Source organism: Chinchilla lanigera, unplaced genomic scaffold, assembly GCF_000276665.1.
Source record: "Chinchilla lanigera isolate Chin_1 unplaced genomic scaffold, ChiLan1.0 scaffold00135, whole genome shotgun sequence".
Taxonomy (NCBI): domain Eukaryota; kingdom Metazoa; phylum Chordata; class Mammalia; order Rodentia; family Chinchillidae; genus Chinchilla; species Chinchilla lanigera.
Genome location: NW_004955536.1, coordinates 3,033,555 through 3,058,262, shown reverse-complemented (window position 1 = coordinate 3,058,262; position 24,708 = coordinate 3,033,555). Strand labels below are relative to the sequence as shown.

The 24,708-nt window shown below is 35.2% G+C and overlaps 1 protein-coding gene across 10 annotated transcripts in view; it reads left to right on the top strand.

The window, feature by feature from the left end:
* Adam18 (ADAM metallopeptidase domain 18) overlaps positions 1 to 24,708 on the top strand; it is a 94,801-nt gene that overhangs the window by 50,995 nt on the left and 19,098 nt on the right. For all 10 annotated transcript variants that reach the window (XM_013507738.1, XM_013507740.1, XM_013507737.1 and 7 more), the window contains 5 exons: positions 5,512 to 5,607; positions 11,362 to 11,560; positions 17,655 to 17,760; positions 19,725 to 19,914; positions 24,198 to 24,278. In XM_013507738.1, coding sequence (XP_013363192.1) covers positions 5,512 to 5,607; positions 11,362 to 11,560; positions 17,655 to 17,760; positions 19,725 to 19,914; positions 24,198 to 24,278 — 672 coding nt within the window. The remainder of the gene's footprint in view (positions 1 to 5,511; positions 5,608 to 11,361; positions 11,561 to 17,654; positions 17,761 to 19,724; positions 19,915 to 24,197; positions 24,279 to 24,708) is intronic.

Here is a 24,708-nt window from a genome sequence, read left to right as displayed (position 1 = left end):
TCTCCGGTACCGGGAACCGAACTCACGACCTTGCGCTTGCCAGGCAGGCGCTTTTGCTGCTGAGCTAAATCCCCAGCCCCAATGACTCCTTTCTATAAAGATAAAATGTCTTCATGATTCACCCTAGCAGTACATAAATTCTTTCCCTTAACAAAAACAGATGAACATCACATAGTTACTTAACACTAAATGCTTACAAATTCTTAGTCATCTTCTACCGCACAAAGTAAAATCTAGTATGCATGAATCTGTATGTCTTTGAGCACATATGTGTATATGTAAGATCCATGTGTATGTGGTTTCCAGCTAGCATAGATTTCTCAAAGCTATATTACTTTGCTGATAAGCACTACTGTGCTCATCTTGCATTCTTCTACCCCTAGATATACTGGCATCTCCCTGTCAATAAATACTGCTTTTTAAATGAATGATAGAATAAAACAACACAGTCTGAGTAGATCTCCACCTTGTGAGTTTCTACAGCCACAGGCTGTAACCAGACTGGAACATAGATGCTCCAGTGCCCCATCAGTATCTTTTCCACAGTCACTGTTGCCACAGTGCATTTTTAATCTTTATTAAGACATGTTTGCCATACATAGTGATCACATTCTTGTGGAGAATGTCAACCTGTTCACAATATGTCTTAATTCTTTTTCTCTATCTTTCTCTGTTCTCTTTACAAAAGCTCTGTTTCCATTCTGTCTTGTAAATCTTTTATTTCTTCCTCCCTTCTTCCTCCCTATTCTCCTTCGCATTGGAAAAAGTTCTTCCTATTTTCTCACATCTATCCTCCATTTTGCTTCTTACTGACACTTTGGGTTTTAAACCTGTGTGTTTGATCTATTTCACTTAAGATTATGGTCACCCATTTATCAAAAAATGTCTAACTTATTCTTTGTATATAAATGTCACATTTTCTTTATCCATTTGTTTGTTGATAAGCATATGGGTTGTTTCAAGATTTAGCTATTATAAATTGAGCTTCTGTAAATAAAGGTATGTATATATCACTGTGGAATGATGCTTTTAGCTCTTTCAGGAAGATATCTAGAAGGGAAATACGTGGGTGAAATGGAACTTTGCTATAAGCCATTTTTGAGTGGTACCACCAATACACAGGCTGGGGTACCCTTAATCCCAGCATCACACACTTAATCCATATTCACACACCATAAATCCATCATCCTTTGTGTAGAAGACCCCCAAAATTCCATCAAAACCCTTTTAGTACTAATAAATAAATTCAGCAAGATAGTAGGATACAAAATCAACACAAAAGTCATTATGATTCCTGGACACCAATAATGAATCAGAAAGACAAACATTAGGAAAACAATACCACCTACAATAGCTTCAGGGAAAATTAAATATGTAGAAATTAACCTAACAAAGGGTGTGAAAGACCTCTATAACAAAAACAATAGTACTAAAAAAAGAGACCCAAGAGGCCATCAGAAAATAAAAGACATACTTTGTCCCTGTAAGGGCAAAACCAATATTGTCCAAAGGACCATAGTTCAAAAATTGATATATAGGTGATTCAGTGAAAATACCAACAACATTCCTCACAGAACTAGAAAAAATAATTCTAAAATTCACACTGAACCAGAAAAGATCACAAGTAGCAAAAGCAATGCTGGGCAATAAGAGCAAATATTACAAAGATATAGTGGTAAAAGTAGCATGGTACTGGCACAAAAACAGACACATAGATCAGTGGAACAGAATGGAAGATACGGAAACAACCTCAGACACATTCAGTCATCTGATCTTTGACAAAGGGATCAAAAGTATCTGCTGGAAGAAAGATAGCTTCTTTAACAAATGGTACTGTTAATTCCTATCATCTTATTTTGAAATCATGTATCAATTTTGTTGTTTTTGTGTTGTTTTATTTTTGTCTTTATTGTTGTTATTTTGTTATTAATTTTTCTTTTTAAAAATTAAAAAAACCCTAAAAACACACAAAAAAATGGTGCTGGGAAACTTAGAATCCACATGCAGGAGAACTCTCACCAAGTACTAAACTAAAAGGAAAATGGATCAAAGACTTGTTTGATCAGTCTTACATTCCTATATTTGTTTATCTGAGTAACCAATTTGAAGATATCAATATGTAATACAACCACCATTGTTAATTTCCTATCATCTTGTCTGAAATTCTGTATTGCTGATATTGTTTTGTGTTACTTTGTAAATGTGTGTATTTTTGTTAATATGTTTTCTTTCTCTTATCTTTAAAATAAAAAAAAAAGAAAATTGAGCAACAACTGAACAGACACTTCTCAGAAGACAAAGTACAAGTGGCCAATATATGAGAAAAAAAGTTCACCATCCCTGGCAATTACAGTGATGCCAATAAAATAACAGTGAGGTTCCCATCTTACTGCAGAAATAATGGCTGCTATCAAGAAATCAAATATGAACAAGTGCTGTCAAGGTTTCAGGGAAAGAGGAACCCCTTTGCATTGTTGGTGGGAATGTTAACTAGTATAACCACCATGAAAATCAGTGTGGAAATTCCTCAAAAAACTAAAAGCAGAAACCCCATTTGGCCTAGCTATTCTTCTTTTAGGTGTCACCCCAAAAGAGCTATAGACATCACAGCACAGTGGTACATGCATACCTATGTTTATAGCTCTATGATTCACCATCCAAATATTACAAGTGCTCTATATGTTTATCAGTAGGTAAATTGATAAAATGTAGTATTTGTACGAAATGGAGTACTCTTTTACTATATAAAAGGATAAATTTGACTAATTTTAAGAAAATGGGTGCACCTTGAGACCATAATGTTAAAATGAAATAAATAAATCATATAATCTTAAATATTACAGGTTTCTGTTATATGAGAAACCTAAAGTATAAATAAATTAAGAGCAATATATAAGACATATAACAGGAAACAGGGAGATAGATCTTTTGCAAATGGGAAGGGGACCAAGAGATGGAGGAGGAGAAGATGTAGAGGAGAAGGGGATGTAATAAGAATATGTGTCATGTACACGTGTCAACTCCCCACAATGAATGCATTATGGGCTACAACCATGAACTAACAGAAAAAATATTTTTAAAAAATCAATGATTTTTCCTTATCCTCTTTCACAGTCTGTTTATCAAACCACACCAGCTGCTGCTATAAATTATTGTGGGACACAGATACTCAGAGAAAGATTTTGAAAGTAAATCTTTTGCTAGCTAGGCCATAAGACATACTTATTACTAGTTTGGGGACATTTGAGTAGATGCCCTTTAGAAATTGAAGCTCTAAATTCCTCTCAGTTTCCTGGACGTGAAGTGGTCCAAATGAAGGAGGAAAGCAGCCTCACATTGCCTGAAGGCCTCAGAGCCTTTCCCTGAGATGGACACTTTGTAAGATGATGCTTCCTCTCCAAAAGCTTTGATCTGTGGCAAATGTAAGGATCAAGTGAGAAGATATTTTAATTGTGGAATAAAGGGTTATTTTTAAACCTGTGGAATTTTCATATTCTGCATGGACAAGAGTATGGAGAACATGCCCAGGGATGGATGTTAAGGATACTGACTCCAAGTTGTTAAAATATAAGCCTGGATGAAGGACGTTTGCTAGTGCATGAGGACTTCAAACTTTGGGAAGAAAATCTAGAGCCAATCTTAAGGCACTGCTGAATGGGTGCTTGAATATGGAAATCAATCTGGCTTACATTCAGTTAAGTGGAGAATCCAGATTGGCCTTGGAAATGTTGTAAGAAAATGGTCAAAATTCCGAAGTGTGGCCAACTGTGGAATCAAAAAATAGTTGAAAATCTCAACAGATCTCTTCCATACACTTAGGGTCCTTTACTGGACCCATCATTATGAAGATGATCTCTCCCTGATGTCACTAGGATCCTTGGATTCCAGAGCAGTAAAGGTCAAGTGGGAGCATTTAATTAGTGTATTGTGAAGTGAGACACAAATGGCAGTAGTGTTGACCTTTGTGGATTTATACACAGATCTGAAGAAGATCTGGGTAGTCAATCATGATATTGTTTGATGTTTCATATTTAAAGCTAAGAACAATGAATGTGGGACTGATACCACCTGCTGCCAATAGAAAATCAAAACCCACTGTCAATTTTTCAGAGTCTTGGCTCTCTTTTTACATGGAAGATGAAATCCTATGATACTCCAGCAAGGATGAAAAGCAGCATTTCTTCAAGCATTCCTCCTCCCCTGAATTGCCCTCTGCCCTTTACTAGAACAGTACAAGAAATAAACGGATCATTTCAGGTGAACTAGATACAAATCTGAGCTTACAGGTTATGCATCAGAGGGCCCAAAACACTATCATGTTTTTAATAGCAGTATAGAGTCCAGGTGATTCCTGAAATCTTAAAAGAATCCATTGGGCAGTAAGCCAAGCAGATTTATTTTCCTCCTGTCATCATTTCACAAGTCCTTCAGTGGCAGCTTGGGGTGGGGTACTATGACCTCACAGACCCTCACATTGGTTCCTTAACCTATATAGAAAAAGCTTGAAAGATAGTAAAGGCCAAGTGGCAACACCTGGAATCACCACACTAGAAATCAAGACTGATATATACTGAATGAAAAATAAAAGAAGAAATTAGTGAATAATTTGAACCACTTAGAAGTGAAATGAAGTGATAACCAAGACATTACAAAAATATTATATACAGAATCTATGCTACCAGGAGTGATATCAGAGCCCCCCAACACCATCATAGTTAGCACAGGTTCTGTATCCAATCATTTTTAAACAAATGTGGGGGCTTTGGAAATTAAGTCAATGATCAGAGTAGCCACTTCTAACACTACTAAAGGAATAAAGGATACAGGAAAACATTGTATTTCATTATACTTCTTATACTTATATTTCTTCACAATCACAATCATTAAAAAGCAAATCCTGGACTGCTAACATAGTTGTACTGCTGACTTCTATCACTTTATTGAAAGGAACAGTTAATGATCAATTATTTTGATCAATCTTGCATGTCTATATTTATTTTCCTGAGTAACCACTTTGAAGATATCAATATGTAGTACAACAGCCATTGTTAATTCCCTGTCTTGTCTGTAATTCAGTACTGCTTGTACTATTCTTGTGCTACTTTGTAAATTGTTGTCTGTTTCTTAATATATTTTCATTCTTTTACTTCTAAAATTAAAAAAAAAAAGCAAATCCCTAGTAAGACAGTTGAAGAATGTGTATGTTTCTCGTGGAAACTCATATTTTTCCCTCCTTGGGATATATTTCCATATTAGTAAGTTTTTTGTTTATTTCCTAATATTTTATCTAGTATTACTAACAAACTGCTAATTTACATGCTATTACCTTTGTTCTTATAGTTATATATATACCTTTGAATATTCTAAACACAAAATAGTAAAGCTTCAATGAATATATTATTATTTTATTAAATAAATTGAAGTTAGTATTAAGTTGAAGTTAGGATTATGAACTAAGACTCCTTAAGTCCTTGAGTTGCACTATCATGATTTCTTCTTTTGATATTATAGGAATGTCAGCTTAAAAATTGTTGTGATTATAAAACATGTAAATTAAAAGGCTCAGTAGAATGTGGTTCTGGACCATGTTGCACATCAAAATGTGAGGTAAGTTCCTAATATTTATGAAAAAGAAATTGAAATGTGATAATAGAAGGCTGTATTGACTGAACCAGTGTGGAGTTGGTAAAAAAGAATGAAGAAACCATTCAATGAGAAAAAGTACAGAATGTATAAGCGAACACAAGCATACAATGCTACTATGAAATAAAGAAGGCATCTCAAATTGGTACTGATTATTCTACAGTGTTGAAAACAAAAAGTGTAACATCTTATAAATTATTTTATTAGTGATGTAGAATAGTGAAGTTCATTTGGGGAATTTGGTTCATGCATATAACATCTTGTTCATTATCAATCATATAACATTACTCTTTTTTTCCCCCTTGAACCTTTTTCTCACCTACTATTTTGTCATCTTTCCTTTATTTGTGTATTTACTTATGTAGGTTTCTGATATAAGAGAAAAGAAGTGATACTGAATTTTCTAAGTCTAGTTTACTTTACTAAAAAATGATATTTTCTAGTTCCATCCATCTTTCCTGCAAGTGACACAATTTCATTCTTCTTTATGGCTGAATGGTATTCCTCTGTGCATATTTTTCCTTACATCTCTTTCTTAGTGCATATTGGTTATACAGATTAATAGTTTTCATTTTGGCAGACTTGTGGATGCACATAATATATTTTGATAATTTTCACCTCTTAACTCTTCTCATTGTACATATATACCATATTTCCATTACCCATTCATCTGTTGACACTACTAAATCAAAAATATTCATACTCAAATAAAGCATAAATTCAAAATATGATAAATGACCATGAAAAATTGTACCATGAACTGCTAATAAAATGTACAGTTTGCCTAATATGCAAAAAACTCATACATTCATAAGTAAATGGCAAATTATACACATGATAGAAGCAAAAATACTGCTTGGAATTGTTACAAAAAGTATTATACATTGTTCAAAAGTTAGCAAATGTGAATAAAGTATAATAATATAATGTACTATGTAATATTATCTCCAATATAACATAGCTGGATAAGAAAATAAGGTTCATAATGTAAAATTTTGAACCTAAATCTGGAAAATCACATGTAAATAACTGTCACATGTATTTTTCCCAATTTTACCTTCAAAGTCTAATTTAATACGTAAAATTCTGTTAGTGAGGCTTTCTGTGGGTTGTAACTGAAATTCTCAAGCATTCAGCTACATCATAATCGAAAGTAAGTCAATTCATCATCTGCAAAAAATCTCTCCCTCTACCTTTTTCTTCTCAACCCTCTACCAACAACTCCTGTTTTCAGCCTCTGATTTTGAATTTACAAAAACATCACATAAATTGAATCATGTAATATATATGAGCATATCAATTTGGTATAAAGCATTTGAGATTCATTCATATTGTGGTGTTTAACTGCTAATTTTTTGTCCATTGCTAAATAGTGTTGGAAGTAATATAACTACAGACCACAGTTTATTAATCCACTCTTCAGTTGAGGGCTATTTGGGTCATCTTCAGTTTGGGGTAATATTTTAGTTATTTTCTGTAATGGTGGATACACTGTCTCAACTTGAGAAGTTTAACTAAGTGATTCAGTAGGGAGCCCGGGTCCCTTACTTTGTAATCATCCTCATCCTGTGCAAGAGGAAGGCATGGAGATGGTGGGAATGCTACACCCACCCTGGGGAGATGGATGGCCCCTTACAATATAAGGGAGGAAAAGAGCCTTGCTTTTTACTTTTGTTACTTTTGCTGTCTTCTGCCTTAAAGTGTTGCCCCTGGGCCATGCCACCCTACCTTGGAGCCACCTGGTTACTGACTGAAACCTCCACAAATTGTGAGCAAAATAAACCTTTCCTTCCTTATTTTGGGTGTCAGGTATTTTGTCTCAGCAATAAGAGAAAAGTAACCAAGACAATTTCTCATTGTTGAATCACAGTATTGACACTCAAAATTTAAGGTAGGAAAGGTTGATTTTTGCTCACAGTTTGTAGAGGTTTACGCTCACAGTCAGCTGGCACCAAGACAAGGCAGCATGGCAGAGGGATAATAGTAAATGAGAACTAGTCCACAGCATGACAGGCAGGAAGCAGCACAACTTCCTTCCTTTTTCCCTTTTTATTCCATCCTGGGTACAAGCATATTGGTTGGTTCCACTCACACCTGAGGTTGGTCCACCTTCTTCAGTAAGTCCATCACTTACATCCAGAACTATGCTAAACCAATGAGTGGATTAATCTAGTGTCACACACCCACAATCCAGTATCATACCCATGATCCAGTCATCTTCCAAAAACCCCACCTATGAGCACATGAGACCTTGGAGGGACATGTAGTTATAAGCCATAATAAGTAATAAAATGTACCCACTATAAACAATATTCATGAGCAGATTGTGTCTGAACATAGTGTTTCTTAGTGAGATAGTTTAAAGAAGACCTACTGGATAATTCAGTAAATGGAGATGGAAATTTCTGGGAACCTGGAAAATTATTTTTGAAAGCAATTGTGGTATCCTGAATTCCTACCAGCTACTTATGAGATTTACAGTTGTTTTGCAAATTAAATGTAAACTTTAAAAGTAAATGCTATATGGCTTTATCTTATGTTCTGTATTGTTTTGCTGGTTATAGGCTTTAAAAATAATTTACACCAGAGGTTACAAATCCTTGATTGACTAGAATTAATTTTATGCATGTGTAATTTTCTGTGTAGTGAATAGATCTTATAAGAGAACCCCAAAATATAAAAGAAGAGCAAAATATATCATTTTCAAATGAGAAGGCGATTAAGAGATGGCAAGAAGGGATAGGAAGAGGAGGGAAAAATGGTGAGAAAAGATCTGAGATGTACTGTGTACATGCACCAACACTCCATAAGGAATGTGGTCATTATGCAATACACACATATGTTAATAAAAAAATAAAAACTGGAAAAACCACTCCCAAATACTGTAACAACAAAGTATATTGATACTATTTTTTGCTTTATGTAATATTTTTAATTTTTACACCACAGAAAGCGAGAAAAATTAGATGTATCTCTTTATTTCATTCTGCAGCTATCTGTCTAATGTTGTATTTCCCATATTTGAAAATATTCCTTTACTTTCTTTTGTAATTTAGGTGTGCTGGAAATGAGTTCTCTTAGTTATTGTTTGTCCAGGAAAGCCTTTATTTCTCACTATTAAAATATATATTTCCATAAAACTGCCTGTCTACATGCTGAAGACTAAAACTAGACTCATGTCTATCACCGTGCACTAAAGTAAAGTCAAAATTCAACAAAGATCTGAATATTAAAACATAAACAATAAATTTATTGGAAGAGAAAGTAGGTAGAAATCATGAAGACATAGGTGTAGGGAGAGGATTCATGAGCAAAACCCAGACAGCATGGGAAATCCTTCAAAGAATCAACAATTGGGATCTCATCTTAAAAAGCTTAAAAAGAGGTCATCAACAGTGTGAAAAGAAAACCCACAGAGTGGGGTAAAATTTAGCCAATTGTCTCTCAGTTAAAGGTTTTCTATCTAGAACATATAAAGAATTGAAAAAAATCAGACCCCCAAAATTCAAACACCCAATCTAAATATGGGCATCTGAGATGAATATACATTTCTCAGGTGAAGAAATACAAATGACAAATAGATATATGAAAAAATGTTCCACATAATTTGTCATTCAAGAGATGCAAATACAACCACACTGAGATACCATTTCACTTCAGAGAATAGCTATCATCATGAAATCAATAACAAATGCTGGATGGGCTGTGGTGAAAAAGGCACACTTTTCCACTGTTGGTAGGAGTGAAGACTGGTGCAACCACTGTGGAAATCAGTCTGAAGATTCCTCAAAAAAGCTAAGATTAGAGGTCCCATTGGACCCAATTATTCCCCTTCTTGGTCTTTTCCCAGAAGAATTAAAAACATACCACTGTTATAGATGTGCACCATGTTTATAGCAGCACAATTTGTCATAGCTAAATCTTGGAAGTAACCCAAATGCCCATCAATTGAGGAATGGATAAAAAGATGCAGTCTTTTTGTATAATGGAGTACTAGTCAGTCATAAAGTAGGATAAACTTGAGACTTTTATATGTAAATGGATGCAACTAGGGACCATACTCATCAGTGAAATAAATTAGTCTCACATGTATAAACATCATACTGTCTGCCTGGTGTGAGAAGCTGAAAGTGTTGTTAAAAAGAAACTAGGATAGGGGAAGGGGGAAAGAAGGGATGGAAAAGGCAAAAAAAGTGCAAGTTAGTTATATTATTAGTGTCTCAGTTCATAGAAAAGGAAGGGTTGCTCTAATATTGATTAGAGAATATTTATGCCCACATCTTGCACTTTGCATAACTACTTTAAAGATAATAATATGCAATGTATCAATTATTCTCATTCCCCTATCATGAAATTTTGTTTTACCTTTTAACATGAATATATATATATAGTCTCCAGGATATGGAACTCTAAATTGAGTTATTTTTTCTTTCATTACTTTTAAGATCCCATTTCATTTATTACTATTAATGTTTGTTTTATGAATTGTTAATTCAAAGTGGATTATTGTGAATGTGCATGTGCCTTTGTGTGTTTGTGATTCCAAGGTGTGTATAGGTCAGCATCCTGATGTTGTCAACCTTGCCATGGAAGACATGGGTGACCCATTTTTTCAGTTGGCCAGGAACTTGTAGTAGTCATTATGCTCTTTGTGATATATGCAGTGAGACTTCTGTGCACTCAGCCAGTCTTAAGTTGAATGATGGTGGTGGTGATCAGTATTACAGGTGCTACTGTTGGGTATTACCCTAAGTACCTTTTCCATTAAATCATTTAATATTCATGAGACCTCATGGAAGCTGTGCATCACAGTGAATGCCTGGAGTCTTGGCACTCAGGAGACTGAGGCATTTGAGCCCAGGAGTGCAACATATTAGTACCCGTTGCCAAAATCAATCAAAGAAAGCAAAACAGAACCCTCTGAGAGTGTCTGTCATCCCAACTTTACAAATGTAAAAAGGAGACATTGTGTGTCTCACATACACAATTAAGCTAGAAAGAGGCACTCTCCAGGAACACACAAGGACAGGCAGTGATTCTCCCATCCCAAGAGAGGTTGCTCACTATGGAGCAGAAGTGGGGGCACTTCAGCCTGCTCTCAAGATGTTTTCCTGTCTTTGATGGATTTGCTCTTCTCTGGGCTTCACAGTAGTACTGTCCATCTTTTTACCTTTGGAGAACTCTTGGCCTTGGGGACTCTATATTATTAGCCACTTTACCATTGCTGGGACACAATACCTAATGCCCATAGTTTAAGAGAAGAAAGGTTCATTGATCTCAGAGCTAACAGTGGGTTCAGTCTAAGGTGGCTGAAAAAAAAAAAAAAGGCAGAAATACATCGTGGAAGGGCATGATGCATGAAATCTGCTCACCTCCTGGCAGCCAGGAACCAGAAAGAGGAGAAATGAGAAGGGAGAACAGTACACCCTTTCAGGTCATGCCCCTAATGCCCCCCTCCAAGTAGGCCCCAGCTCCTCCCAGAATGTTCAGCTGCTGAACTCCCCAGTGGATGAATCCATTGATGAATATAGTACCTATGTGATCCAAGCTGCTTCCAAACACATGAGAATTTGGGGAGAACTTTTTGGATGTAAACAAAAACATCTGTGATTACCTAAACTATCAATAACCAAATCTATTTTATTTGATAAATATCTGCAGTAAGTAATTAAGAAGAGTCATCCACAGACAATGATTTCTTTTTTCTTTCCTTCCTAGTTCTCAGTAGTAGGTACTCCCTGTAGAAAGAGTGTTGATGAGGAGTGTGATTTCACTGAGTATTGCAATGGGACTTCGAGTCAATGTGTTCCTGACACTTATGCACTGAATGGCAATCTGTGCAGATTAGGAACAGCGTACTGTTACCATGGACGATGCCAAAATCTTGATAACCAGTGTGCTGAGATATTTGGAAAAGGTATTGGTCTTTCCTTCACATTTCTTCTTAACTTAAATTTGGATTTATTTGTGGATTGTATTATATACCACACATCTTCACATGTGGAAAAATTTGGATCACAATTATTAATAAAAATTAAATTTGAATTAAAATGGCAAATTTTTGCAGTTGTAAGAGTACTTGACATATTTCAGAATAGTGCTACACAGTATTTCACTTATGATTTGATTTTTGCTTTGGTAGTTATATATTTGGTCGAAAATCCATTATGTTTATAGCTCATAACTTTGTATATTTGTAGCAAATCATTTATTTCTGGAAATTTATGTAGTCTTTTTTTTTTTACTTGTCACATTCATAATCTCATTTAGATGCCATGAAATTTATGAAGTGGATTTCATTCACATAGAATCCCAATTTCCTCACTGAAAACCAGCTAGGACACCAGTAGTTATATGCCACCTAATCAAAGTTCATGTTTGTATTTTGTTTTTATATAACTTTTGAGCGTAATTCAAATAAGACTTATGCATATATACTTGCTTTTTTAGTGAGATGTTATTCATAATACCAGAGCATGACTTTGTATTTTAGGGTTAAAATAATTTGAATATGTAAAACTTAATCAGATATGCTCAAATACAATCATTTATTAAATGAATAAAGTTAATATAACAGTGAGTTTCAGTTATTTGTGCAGAAATATGCTAAGAAATATATTTTGTTTCATATACTATGTACATGGCTCACATTATCTTTCCAGTTATTTGAAACATGTATTTAGCAATGAATTTAAGATTGCACAACTTAATCAAATTTATCCAAACCTGCAGACCTATAATTTGTTAAATAAGAGTTCAGTGTTTTTTGTGCATGTTATGTTATCAGGTTTTGTTTTTTGGAGTTTTTTTGTGTTTTGGAGATGTTTCTTGTTTTTTGTTTTTTGGAGATGTGTGTCTGAGTTAATACTGATGTGTATTTCATTTTTATTTGTGATTATCATAATGACTTTAGATCAGTGTTTAACATGACTCTTAAAAATAAAGTTTAAAAAGTACTTTCTAAAGGAAAATCCAGGTCTCTCTTTCACTCTCTCTCTTTCTCCTCTTTCTCCCCTCTCCCTCTCACTATTTTTTACTAAAGATAAAAATATCTTTGACCCAGAACTGAGTTACTTTAGATTTGACATTCTTTTGAATTTTAATTGAAACAATGTTTAGGAAAGAGTTAATGAGTCATGTGTGTTTTTTCCTGTAGCATATTGTCTTGGTTACTTTTCTCTCATTGCTGAGACAAAATACCCAATGCCCAAAATTAAGGAGGAAAAAAATTAAGGAAGGAAAAGTTTAGCTCACCGTTTGTGGAGGTTTCAGTTCATACTTGGCTGGCTCCAAGGCAGAGTGGCACATGGCAGAGGGCAACACTTCATGGCAGCAGCAGATAGCAAAAGCAATAAGAGCAAAAAGGGAGGAGCTGTGGCAAGCAACCTCTTTCTCTCTCTTACATATGCAAACTATCTGCCCCAGGGCTTGTGTAGCACTCACACCCATAATCCCAGCATTGGATCATGGATCAATCATGAACTCTAAAAGCCCACCCCATGACTGCATGAGGCTTTGGGGGGACATCCAGACACAAACCATAACATATATATTATAGTTTCTTCACAAAATTGACATAACAGGGTCAAAAGTTTCATTTTCTGATGCATTCATTCATTCATTCATTAATTCATTCATCCATTTAGCTTCTTATTTTCCCATATTTTTCTTCTTCTAAGGTTTGGTATTGTGTCTTAGCAATGAGAATAGTAACTAAGACAAACTTTGGTACCACATAAGTGAGTTGGCTGCTGTGATTATACCTGACCATGTGATTTAGAAGCCTTTGGAGCTGGCTGTGGGAATGGGAGAGTTATGGAAGGTTTAGAGATGTCAGCTGAAAAAGTAGAGCTGAAACATCTTAGGCTGTACTGTGTGGGAGAGTCTGATTGAAGCGCAGGAGACCAGAGACTGATAGAAGTCCTATTGTAAAGACCAGGCTAAAGAGGTTTCTTCTGGGAAGGACTGAATTGGCTATTGGACTTCAGATGATGTGTATTATGGCTTGGCAAAAAGTTTTTCTGTATTTTGCTCATGTCAAGAGACTTTGCTTGATATTGACATTAAGAATAACAAACTAATTAATATTGTAGAAAAAATTTCAAGGCAATCTAATGTTGAGGCCATGGCATGGCTGCTGTTGGGGGCTTTTAGCAAGATCTATATTGAGAATCAAGAGCAAAGAACCCAGAAGAATGATTTAAAATATTGTAAGTTTGGACAGAAAGGAAGCTACATTAAAGCCTTTGGCTGCAAAGATACATCAGAGGCGATCTTGGTTGCTGAGAATGAATGGGAGAATAGAAAAGATAGCCTGGGGTCATCAGAAAAAGTAGTAGGACTGTACCATTTGCAGCCTCAAAATTGCAAAACTGAAAGGCTTTTCTTTGAGAAGGGAGCCCCAGAGTACAATGTTCTAGAATAGCAGTGGCCTAAAGAATTTGTTCCTCTAAATTGGATTCACAGTCAATGTTTATGTTTTTCTTTTTTTGCCTGTTTTGCATACTTATATCTGGTAATCTGAACAACTACTTTGAAAACAACAATATGCAATACAATAAAATTGTTGAATTTCTACCATCTTGATTAGTGAAACTCTGTATCAATTCTTTTTTATTTTTTATTCTCCTTAATTGTTTGATCATTCTTGTGTTCTTACATCTGGTAATCTGAGCAACTTCATTGTAGATAACAATATGTAGTATAAAAACCATTATTAATTTCCTATCATCTTCTTTTGAAGTTCTGTGTCATTTGTATGTTATTGTGATGTTTTGTTTTTATCTTTGTTGTTATTTTATTTTATTTTCTCTTTAAAATAAAACAAGAATTTGTTCCTCAGAATTGGAGTCAGAGTGCTCAGTAATCCAAGCACTTGACCCATATAGGCAAGAGAGAGGGAAGCCTGGTTACTGCTTCTGCTGGCAGGTGACTTTGGCATCGTCCACTTCCTGCTGGTTTTAGGTACCTGCAGAATGCAAGATTTGTGGGGTCAGGAAGGCTTCCACTCAGATTTCAGAAGAAGGTCTGAGAGGCCAGGCAGTGTGCTACTGAGAAGGCAGTGTGTGAAGCCAGTGGTATAGTGGAGACTCCAGAAGTTTAGAGAAGCTAGGAACATGGATTGTCTGAGAAAGACTGAGAGTACATCTAGCATGTTGGAATACTGAGTAAAACACATGCACTGTAAATGGCAGGAAGTAGGCCCTAGCAGTATTTAGGGGCCTATAACAACAGAAAAGAGTTTGAGAATTCAGTAGTTAGAAGTATGGCTCGACACACCTTTATATACCCACAAAGCAAAAGATTAAATCAGGCTTCTAACATTTGGATGATAGATCACAAAAGACCTGATAATATTACAGGTGTTAGGTTATGAAAACAAATGCCATGTGGAGACTACAGCAAGCCTGTTTTGGAGAACAGCAATAGATCTCCAGGAATGTTTGAGCAAGGCCACCATCTGACTTGAAGTAGGGTCTCCCTTTAACAAAACAATTGTGGTGTGCTACTAAGACTTGAAGTGATAAAGATTAACTTTGGCCATGTGTTCAGATTGGTATATCATAAACTCAATTGTCAGATCCACCAAATTATCTGGATCCAAACACATGCAAAAAGAGTACAAAAGAAAAATCCATAGGTCAAAAATCTAGAACAGTGCACTATTCTCCCCTTTTATAGAACTTTTCTTTTTCCTACCTCACACCTATGAATGCATGAGGCATTGGGAGGGCCGATGACACAGGAACAAGCAGGCTTGTTTCTCAGACAGGCTGGCATAGAAGGCAAAAGAGAAGAGGAGCTGTACTTGACCGTGTCCTGGAAGATACCAACCACCAGTTCACCTGCTATCTCAGGTGTGGCCAGAAGTTGGACTGTAGATGCCCTTCTACCTAAGCAGTAACAAAAGCCCCAGCTGCTTGATGGAGAACCTGGATTTGGAAAGACTGGAAGTTGAGGAATAAGAGTTCTGAGGTAGAAAGACATACATAAACAGATGGAAGTAAGCAAGAAATGTGAAACTCTGTATTAATCCATCAGGTTGACACCCATGAAACAGCTTCCAGTTTGGAAAGGTATAGAAAAACCAAAAATATGTAATGACTGGACCCGTATATAGCCAGGAAGCACTATCATCCATGCCAGCACTGCAAGAGAGATCTGCTTCTTGACTTTTTCTATTTTCTTTCCTTCCTGACTTTAGATAGCTGAACTTTCTGAGTTCAGCTTATCTGTTGTTTGAGTATTTGACCTACTGGTCAGATGCAGCCAACAGTAACCAAGAAACATCCTCTTTTCTTACCTCTTTGTCTTAGCCAAATCCTGCACTGTAGGACTCGATGGTCTCTTGGTGGTCCCCAGGAGAAAACAATGAGAGGATTTAGAAAATAAAGACAAGAGACAATAGCTGGGATCAGGTGGAGTTACCTCTTACCTGATGGCCAAGAAGACTGAACTTCAACAGTAGGGGCATTTATTTATACTCTTGCAAAGTTAGTATCATGAGAGGTAATGTGGCCTATGACTGTAATTGTCCAGGTAGGCTGTTTTTCTCAAAACTGAGGTAGCTTGACTGGTTGAGACACCCTGGCTCTGTCCTGCCCTCACACACATGACCAGTCCCACTCCAGCAGCTCCCAACAATTTATCAGGGCCATTGTCCTAAAGTATGAAGAATAACATTTCTTAATATACTTTAAGATCACAGAGCATGGATTACCCACTCTGTAGCCTCTGCCAAAAGCTTACTCATCACCTGCCAGGATCCAATGTCAGTGCCAAGATTGTAGGTGTATTTCATAGCAACACTGAACTTCTAGATTTCCAGTCTTATGTTTAATGAAATGGAAATAAATCCTAAATCTCTGAGATTTGTGCATTTGATTCAGTTATTTGACATTCCATATTACCTTCATTCTGATACCTAGCCTGGGAGGTTAGCCCATACTTACAAAATTGCTGATCCCCCAATCAAAGGGAAAAAAAGAAAACATGGCAAATTATGTACTAGTTTCAAAGTTTTCTTTGCTTGAAATTGACGTGTTCTAAATTTCTCATCTCATTAAGAATAGCAAGTTACAAGACCTGTTAGAATAGAAAGTAGCTGCTCCCACAAGGAAGAAAAGCAAAATCTGTAGTACAACTTGCTGTAAAACAGAAATTCTGAACTAACTGAAGCCATTTTGTTCAATAAAGCTGCAGCCATTCTGTTTTCTGCCACTGAATCAGCTAAATCATATGATTTGCCATCAAATTAAAACTTCTGTAAATGTGCTACAAACAACTTCACTGTATACAACTATGTTCATCACAAAATACCCACTGTACCATGGCCTTCAGGTAACCTTACGTAATTTTTGTAACTTCTGTTTACCACCCTATAAAAAAGACAAGCTCTTTGTAATTAGTACCTAACTTTGGAGATTGTTCCTCTGCGGTCCACTGACATTAATAAAATCCTTTCTTCTCCTGAGCTCCTGGCTACTGTTGACTCTTCCCTGCAACAACTGCAATAGGATAATGTAGGACTCAGTGGTCTCTTGGTGGTCCCTGGGAGAAAATGGTGAGGGGATTTAGAAAATAAAGACAAGAGACAGGAGCTGAGGTCAGATGGAGTGACCTCTTACCTGATGGGCAAGCAGATCTAACTTCAACAGTAGGTGCTGATGAGAGATTATGTTGCCTAGAAACTGACGACTATAATTGTCCAGGCAGGATGTTTTTCTCAAGACTGAGGTAACTTGACTGCTTGAAACACGCCGGCTCTGTCCTGCCCTCACACATATGACCAATTTACAGCTCCAGCGGCACCCAGCAGGATAATCCTTTACTGTGTTGATAGATAAAATTGTTGTTTCTTTCCATTTGCATTGATGGAATAAACAGGGAAAACAAAGCATGAACAAATACATGATTGCTCATATTTTGAAATAAGTCTCACTAGTCTATTATAGACAAGCATTTAATTTGAATTAAGCATGCTAACTCATTTGACATATTTGCATTTGAAGGTGCTCAAGGGGCCCCTCATGCCTGTTTCAAAGAAGTTAATTCTCCACAAGAGAGATCTGGAAACTGTGGTTTTAAAGATTCACAACCATTACCTTGTGAACAGAAGTACGTATATTGAAAATGATTGTTTCTGTGAATCATAAAAACTACATATGTCTAGTCAAAAGACACTAAACAATAACAATAAATGTATAATAGAGTACAAATACCAATATATACAATTCTCATTCATTCAATTCTGTTTCCTTTTTACACCTTGCCCCCAACACAGTTCTAAGAATGAGACTAGATGAAATTATCAGAGAAAGCAAGGAGGTGCAAACCACCAAAAATATTGACTCCTGCTCTTTAGTGAGAATTAAAATTAAGCTTTGTATCAGGTCTCTTAAAGGCAATAATCTCAAAGCAGTATTTTGATTCTTAAAACAAGGAATTGTTTTTTTGTTTGTTTGTTTTTGTTTCTTTTCTTTTTTTTTTTTTTTTTTTGGTCTTTTTGAGACAGGGTCTTGCTATGCAGTTCAGGCTGGCCTTGAGCTCACTTTGTAGCCCAGGCTGGTCTCAAACTCGCAATGGCCCTCTTGCCTCAGCCTTCCAAGTGCTGGGATTACAGGCGTGTGCCACCATGCCTGGCAAAGCAAGCAATTGTTGACAGCAAGAAATATTTCATTTCAACTACACGTAAACTCAAATTCTGAGAAATGGTCTGGAGAGGAAGAGTTTAGACTCCATAGTCTGACTAGAGAGAAACATTTTATGCAAGCCTAGTTTAAAATATATTTCAGTGAAGCACTGTGCTTGCCTGACAGGCAAAAAGCCCTGGGGTTAATCTCCAGCACTGCAAAATCAAAACAAACAAAAGTAAAATAAAATATATTTGATGAAACAAAGTGCAACCAATATCAAAAGCAGTATCAACAGCGAAGGAAGCAGAAAAAATTAAACTAGAAGTAGAAGCTTAGAAAGTGGTTCACATTTTGGTTCTCCATCTCATTTCAAATTTCACTTTTTAAGGCCAGGGATATAGTTCAGTGGTACAGGCGCCTACCTGGCAGGGTCCTGAATTTGATTCCCCGTACCAAACAAACAAACAAATTTCACTTTTTGATATCATTACACTAATCTCCCTGTAATAGTAAAAGAGCTCATAAGGTTTATTTTAGGACAAGTAGATGTCTTAATAAAGAGATTTGGTGAAAAAATAATGGCATGGCCAATAGACACATTCCACTGCTTAAAAACTGTTTTTCCCATAAGAAATGATACTCAGTAGCTCTGCTTCAGTGATTCCAAGATTGAGAAGTGACAGGTTATTTTCCAGGAAATAGTAAAGGAATACTGTAAACCCTTTGGCGATTTCTACCCAACCATAACTGGGAAATGTAAATGTGTATGGATTAACTTCAGTGGGATCATAACATGGAGGAAACCTAAAAGTTCTTAAATTTTTGAGAACAAGTTTATGGCTATTGGAAATCTCTGTATTTTGGAAGAAAACTGGGGCCAATTGGTATATTATAGAGACATACTGTCTAGAGATCATGATAGGAACAATAGGCATAATTAGAATGGATCAAAGACAAAATCAGAAGGGATGATTAGCACAATTAGAAGTGACAAGAAGAGACCATGGGCATAATCAAAAGATGCAAAAAAGAAGTGCAATTAGCCATTCTTTACAAATTTTAGATAATGATTACCAGGTCAGTCAAGGTGTATCAACATGGGTACAAGGGATGACTACTGCCAAAGAATATGGTACATATGATCAGTGCTTTTAAGACAGCTGGAGGTTAAAGAACACAGTGGAGATCTGTAACAGGAAATGAAGTCATGGTGCACATCTGAATTCAGTGTATGCATTTCAGTTCTGTCACAAGGTTAATCAAACTGTTTGTATTTGTTTATAAGATATTTCATCTTGTAGCACAACAATGTTTTTATTTTGGTATGTTCCTGATTTTATACCATCAATCAAACAACAGTTGTGTTACCAACACTGCGATACTTAACTGAAAACTAGTACCATTTAAAAGGAAAATGATAAGAAATTTTCTGCTTTCCATCTCCAGGGATGTTCTTTGTGGAAAGTTAGTTTGTATCCAGCCACATAAGAACAGTAATAAAAGTGCTGGGCAATCTGCAATTTATTCATATATTCATGATCATGAATGTCTGTCCATAACTCCTGGGACATCTTTGAGCTCAGATGGAAGAGATGATGCCTATGTGGCTGATGGCACTGTGTGTGGACCACAAATGGTAATAAAGTGTGACATTTTATATTTACCAGTGTTAAATTATGCTATTTATTGCACACCTCATAATCCACAGGCATCATTCCATGGTGACAACCCAAATTATACAGAGACATTTTACAAATTATACAGAGACAACCCAAATTATACAGAGACATTGAATGTGGTGATGCATTTACAGTAGTATCTTGGTTTACAAACTTAATTTATTTCACAATTCTGGTCATAAACTGAGTTGGTCAAGAACTAAATCAAATTTCCCCATAAGGGTCAATGTAAATAAGGTTAATCCATTCTGAAGTATATGTACATTTTTGACCACAACAATATGAAACAAAGTATAGTACAGTAGAGTACAATATGAAGAGAGGGAACACTAACCTTGTTTGAGGCAACTTCTGATATGGAGGACAAGGTCATGGGTAGGGAGGAGGTCATTGTTTGGAGGAAGAGTCCACACAGTCCGTAAAGACTTCTGAAGAGCTCCTTCAGGGCTTTTCCTTTCTTCTTTGTCTCTTAGCTTCAGGGTCAATTTTGACAAAAATTCTACCTCATGTAAGTTGTCTTTTCCTGCCCTCAGAACCCTCCAGAAATGAGAGACCACATTATCATTGATCTGATTCAACACTCTCTAGAAATGAGAGAGCACATTATCATTGATCAGATTCAATCATTAATCAGATTCAACAACATTCCATACAGTTATGTTGGGGTGGTGCTTCTCAAAGAAATTCTGATACTCATTCCATTTTTCAATAATGGATTTTATCACATCACTGGTAATCTCCTCTCTTGTCTTCCTCTTCCTCAGTGGAATGCTGCTCAACAACCACCTTCTGCTGCTCACTCTGGAGTTCAGCAAGTTCTTCTGTCATCAACTCTTCCTTATGGTCCTCAGTGCTATCAATTTCCAGACCCACTCTCATGACGAAGACACAATCTCCTTCACTACATGTGTATCTGACCCTTCACATTCACATCCAGTGACACATTCTAGTCACAGTTTCCTCCAGGCTGAGTTTACTGTCTGGTACATAATATCTTCCCAGGCTTTGTCAGTGAAGTCGAAGCTGTGGAGGATGTTGAAATGTTTCTTCCAGAACTCTTTCAGTGTAAAAGATGTCTCCCCTCAGTGACATTAAAACACCTGGTGAAGAGGGCCTTTGTGCACAGCTTCTTGATGGACTACATAATAGGTGTTCTGTTGAGGGAGAGGAGGATTTGACCTTTATGAGGTAATAGTCAGCATCCATATTATCCATCAAGGCCAGAGGGTGTGCCAAGATATTTATTGTCCATCAGAAGAAGGCACCTTTCAGGCAGTTGATTGTCAGATATTTCTTAACCATGTACCAGGTCCCATTGTTTAAATACAGGATGACCAAAAATTGAATATTTTTGTTAATTTTTATAATATAACAGGAAATATAAAAGTAACAATTTTGTCAAATTTATTCAAATCAAGAATTGATGGCTTGAAATGATACCTGCCTGAGCAATGCTTGGGACAGCTGGTACCTAAACAAACATGCTGGCTGAGTGACACCCAGGGTATATTGTTAAGTAAGTAATAAATGCTAACTATCACTAACCATCCAGGAAATGCAAAGTACAAGAAAATGAGGTAATATTTACTGTATACCCAGAAGGATAACTATCACTAGAAAGAAAAGCCAAAATGCAGAAAATGACAAGTTTTCACAAGACTATGAAGAGATATTGGAACCCTGGTGCACTGTGGGTGAGAATTTAAAATGGTACAGCCATTGTTAAAAGTAGTGTGGTTGTTCCTTAAAATGTTTAGCGAAGGATTACTCTATGTGGTGGCAAATTCTTATTTAAATATATACTAAAAAAACCAAAGTGGACATGTGAACAAACATTTGCACACCCATGTTCACAGCGGCATTATTCACAGCAGACAAAAGGTAGAAACCAACTAACTGTCCAGTTAGTTTAAATGAATAAATGAATACACAAAATGTATGAGTTGACAAATGTCCATTGGCAGATAAACAAATTGTATATCTGAAATAAAACATTTTTCAGTTTTAAAAAATGAAATTTAAATCCTACAATATTAATGAATCTTGAATATATTAAGTGAAATATGCCATACATAAAAGAACAAAACTTCTGATACCCTTCCATTATGTGATTACATTGTATGATCCCATCTGTGTTGAGTTACCCAGAAAAGTCAAATTCATAGAAATAGAAAGTAGAATAGTGATTAGCAAAGACTGAGAGAAATTAATAAAGACCTGTGGGTTTTTTGATGAGTACAGAGTTTCAGTTGAGGATGATGAAAAAGTTCTGGGGGTAGTGATGGTAAGCATTTTTCAAGTGCTTACTTGCCATCATATGTCTTCTTTGAAGGTGTACATATTCAAATTATTTTCTCATTTTAATAGACATGTTGGGTTTTAGATTTTTTCTGTTTACACTAGCTATTAATCCCTTATCATATATATGATTTACTAACATTTTCTCTCATTCTGTGTGCTGCCCTTTCAGTCTTTTGATAATGTCTGTAGACTCACAAAATGTTTTTTTTAAATTTTCATGAAGTTCAATTTCTCTATTTTTTTTTTGGGTTGCTTCTGATTTTGAAGTATTTCAAAGCAGTCATTGCCAAATCCAGTGTTACGGAAATTTTCCTTTACATTTTCACCTAAGAGTTTATTAATATCAGATTTTAGGTTCAAGAATTTGATCCATCTCTCATTAGTTTTGCAGATGATGCTAAAATAAGTTTCCAGTTTCATTTACTTTCGTATTAATACTCAGTTTTCTCAACACATTTTATTAAAAATATTCATGTCCCCAATGAACAGTTTTGGTATCCTCATTAAAAGTCATTTGGTCACATATGAGATGGTTTTCTGGACTCTGTAATCTCTTTCATTGTTCAGTATGTCTGTCTTTATGTCAGGTCCACAGTGATCTTAGTATGATGATTTTGCAGTATCTTTTGAAATCAGAACGTGAAAACCCCTTAAGTTTTTTTCTTCATTTGCTTCATTTTCAAGGCTGTTTCAACAATTTGGGGTTCTTGAACTTCCATTTGAAATTTTAATTTTGAAAAAAAAAATGCCATTAGGATTTTATAGAAATTACATTGACTTTAAATTACTTCGGGTAGTATTTTCATCTTAAAATATTATCTTTAAATTCATGAAAACAAGTTATCTTCACATTATTTATGCCTTAATTTTCTTAAGCAATGTTTTGGAGTTCTCATTGTATACATCTTCCCTTTCCTTGGCTTTTGTTTCTAAATAGTTTGATGCTATTATAAATGGGTTTTAAATTTTCTTTTTAGATTGTTCATTGTTATTTGTAGAAATGGAGCTGATTTTTGCGTGCTAATATTTATCCTGGAACTTTGCTCAGTTCATTAATTAGTTATATCATATTTGTGTGTATATAGTCTTTAACTTTTCTAATATGGAAAATCACATGCACTTAAGATCATGTCATCTATGAAAAGAAATTTTACTTTTTCCTTTATAATTTGGATGTCCTTTCTCTTTCTTATCTAAGTGTTTTAGCTAAAGTATCTAATATTATGTTGAATATAAGGAGCAAAAATGAGTTGGCTACACAAGTTACAATTACAATTATCCTATTGATTGTATGTTAATTTTGAGGAAATAATTTTAAAGAGTTAATTTTTATTCACATTTTGTATCTTCAAACTGTGAGTTAGTTGGACTGTTTATTCTGATATTTCTGAGAAAAGCTATAAAAGTAGTTAAAATAGTAAAAGGTAAATGAGGCATGAAAATCCACAAACTCAGGTAACTGATTATCTTGGTTGCTCAATTTGACAGGACATGGTTTTACAATGAATAGAAAAGTTAAAATTATTTTGATAAATGTTTGACAGAAATTCACAACAGTCTACGAATTTGAAATCTATACATATTTCATCTATTCTCTTCCAGCTTTCAAGGGGAGAATTGTTAACATTCTCTAACTAATTATAACATTATATGGACATAACATAATACAGAAAATCCTGATACAGATTTCAAATCAATCCTAGCTGTAAATATCAAAATCAAAAGTATACATAATCTTTACATAAACCATGCCACTCTCAGATTCTTTCTTGAAATTATTGCTGCCAAGATTTTATATTTGAATATTTGTACCAGAATTAGAGTAGTTTTAGTGTCTTTAAACTTATGAATCTCTTACAAATATGCAACAAATCATGAATATTTTTCTCATTTTACATGAAATTTGAGAATGATTGTCAAATATTTTTTTTCATTTTAGTATTGTGTAAATAAAACCTGCAGGAAAGCTCACTTAGTGGAGTTTAACTGTAATGCCACTGAAAAATGTAAAGGGAATGGGGTAAGTAACTTTTACTTTAGTATTCTTAAATTGCACTTATTGTTCTGGGTAATCTAACAAAAATAACTATCCTATTTGAGAAGGCTGAGGATCTATGCTTCTTTTAAACTAGTCTTGCTTATGTTTAGTTGATTAATACAAAAAAATGAAGTGAGCTAATATAACACTGTTCAATGGATCGCATTACATTTATAACGAATTTATTGTAAGCATCACAAATTATGACTTAGTACCATAATATGTTTAAATTTAAAACACTTATTCTTCTTAAAAGCAAATAAGCACATGTTTTATTTATACTGTGAACATATTTTGTTCTCCCTCTTACCCATTAGTGAAAATGTGTAGCTGTAAAATATTTTACTTTAAAATACTTTAAAAACATGGGAACATGTTAGAAAAATTTTATGTTGTTCTTATTTTATGGAAG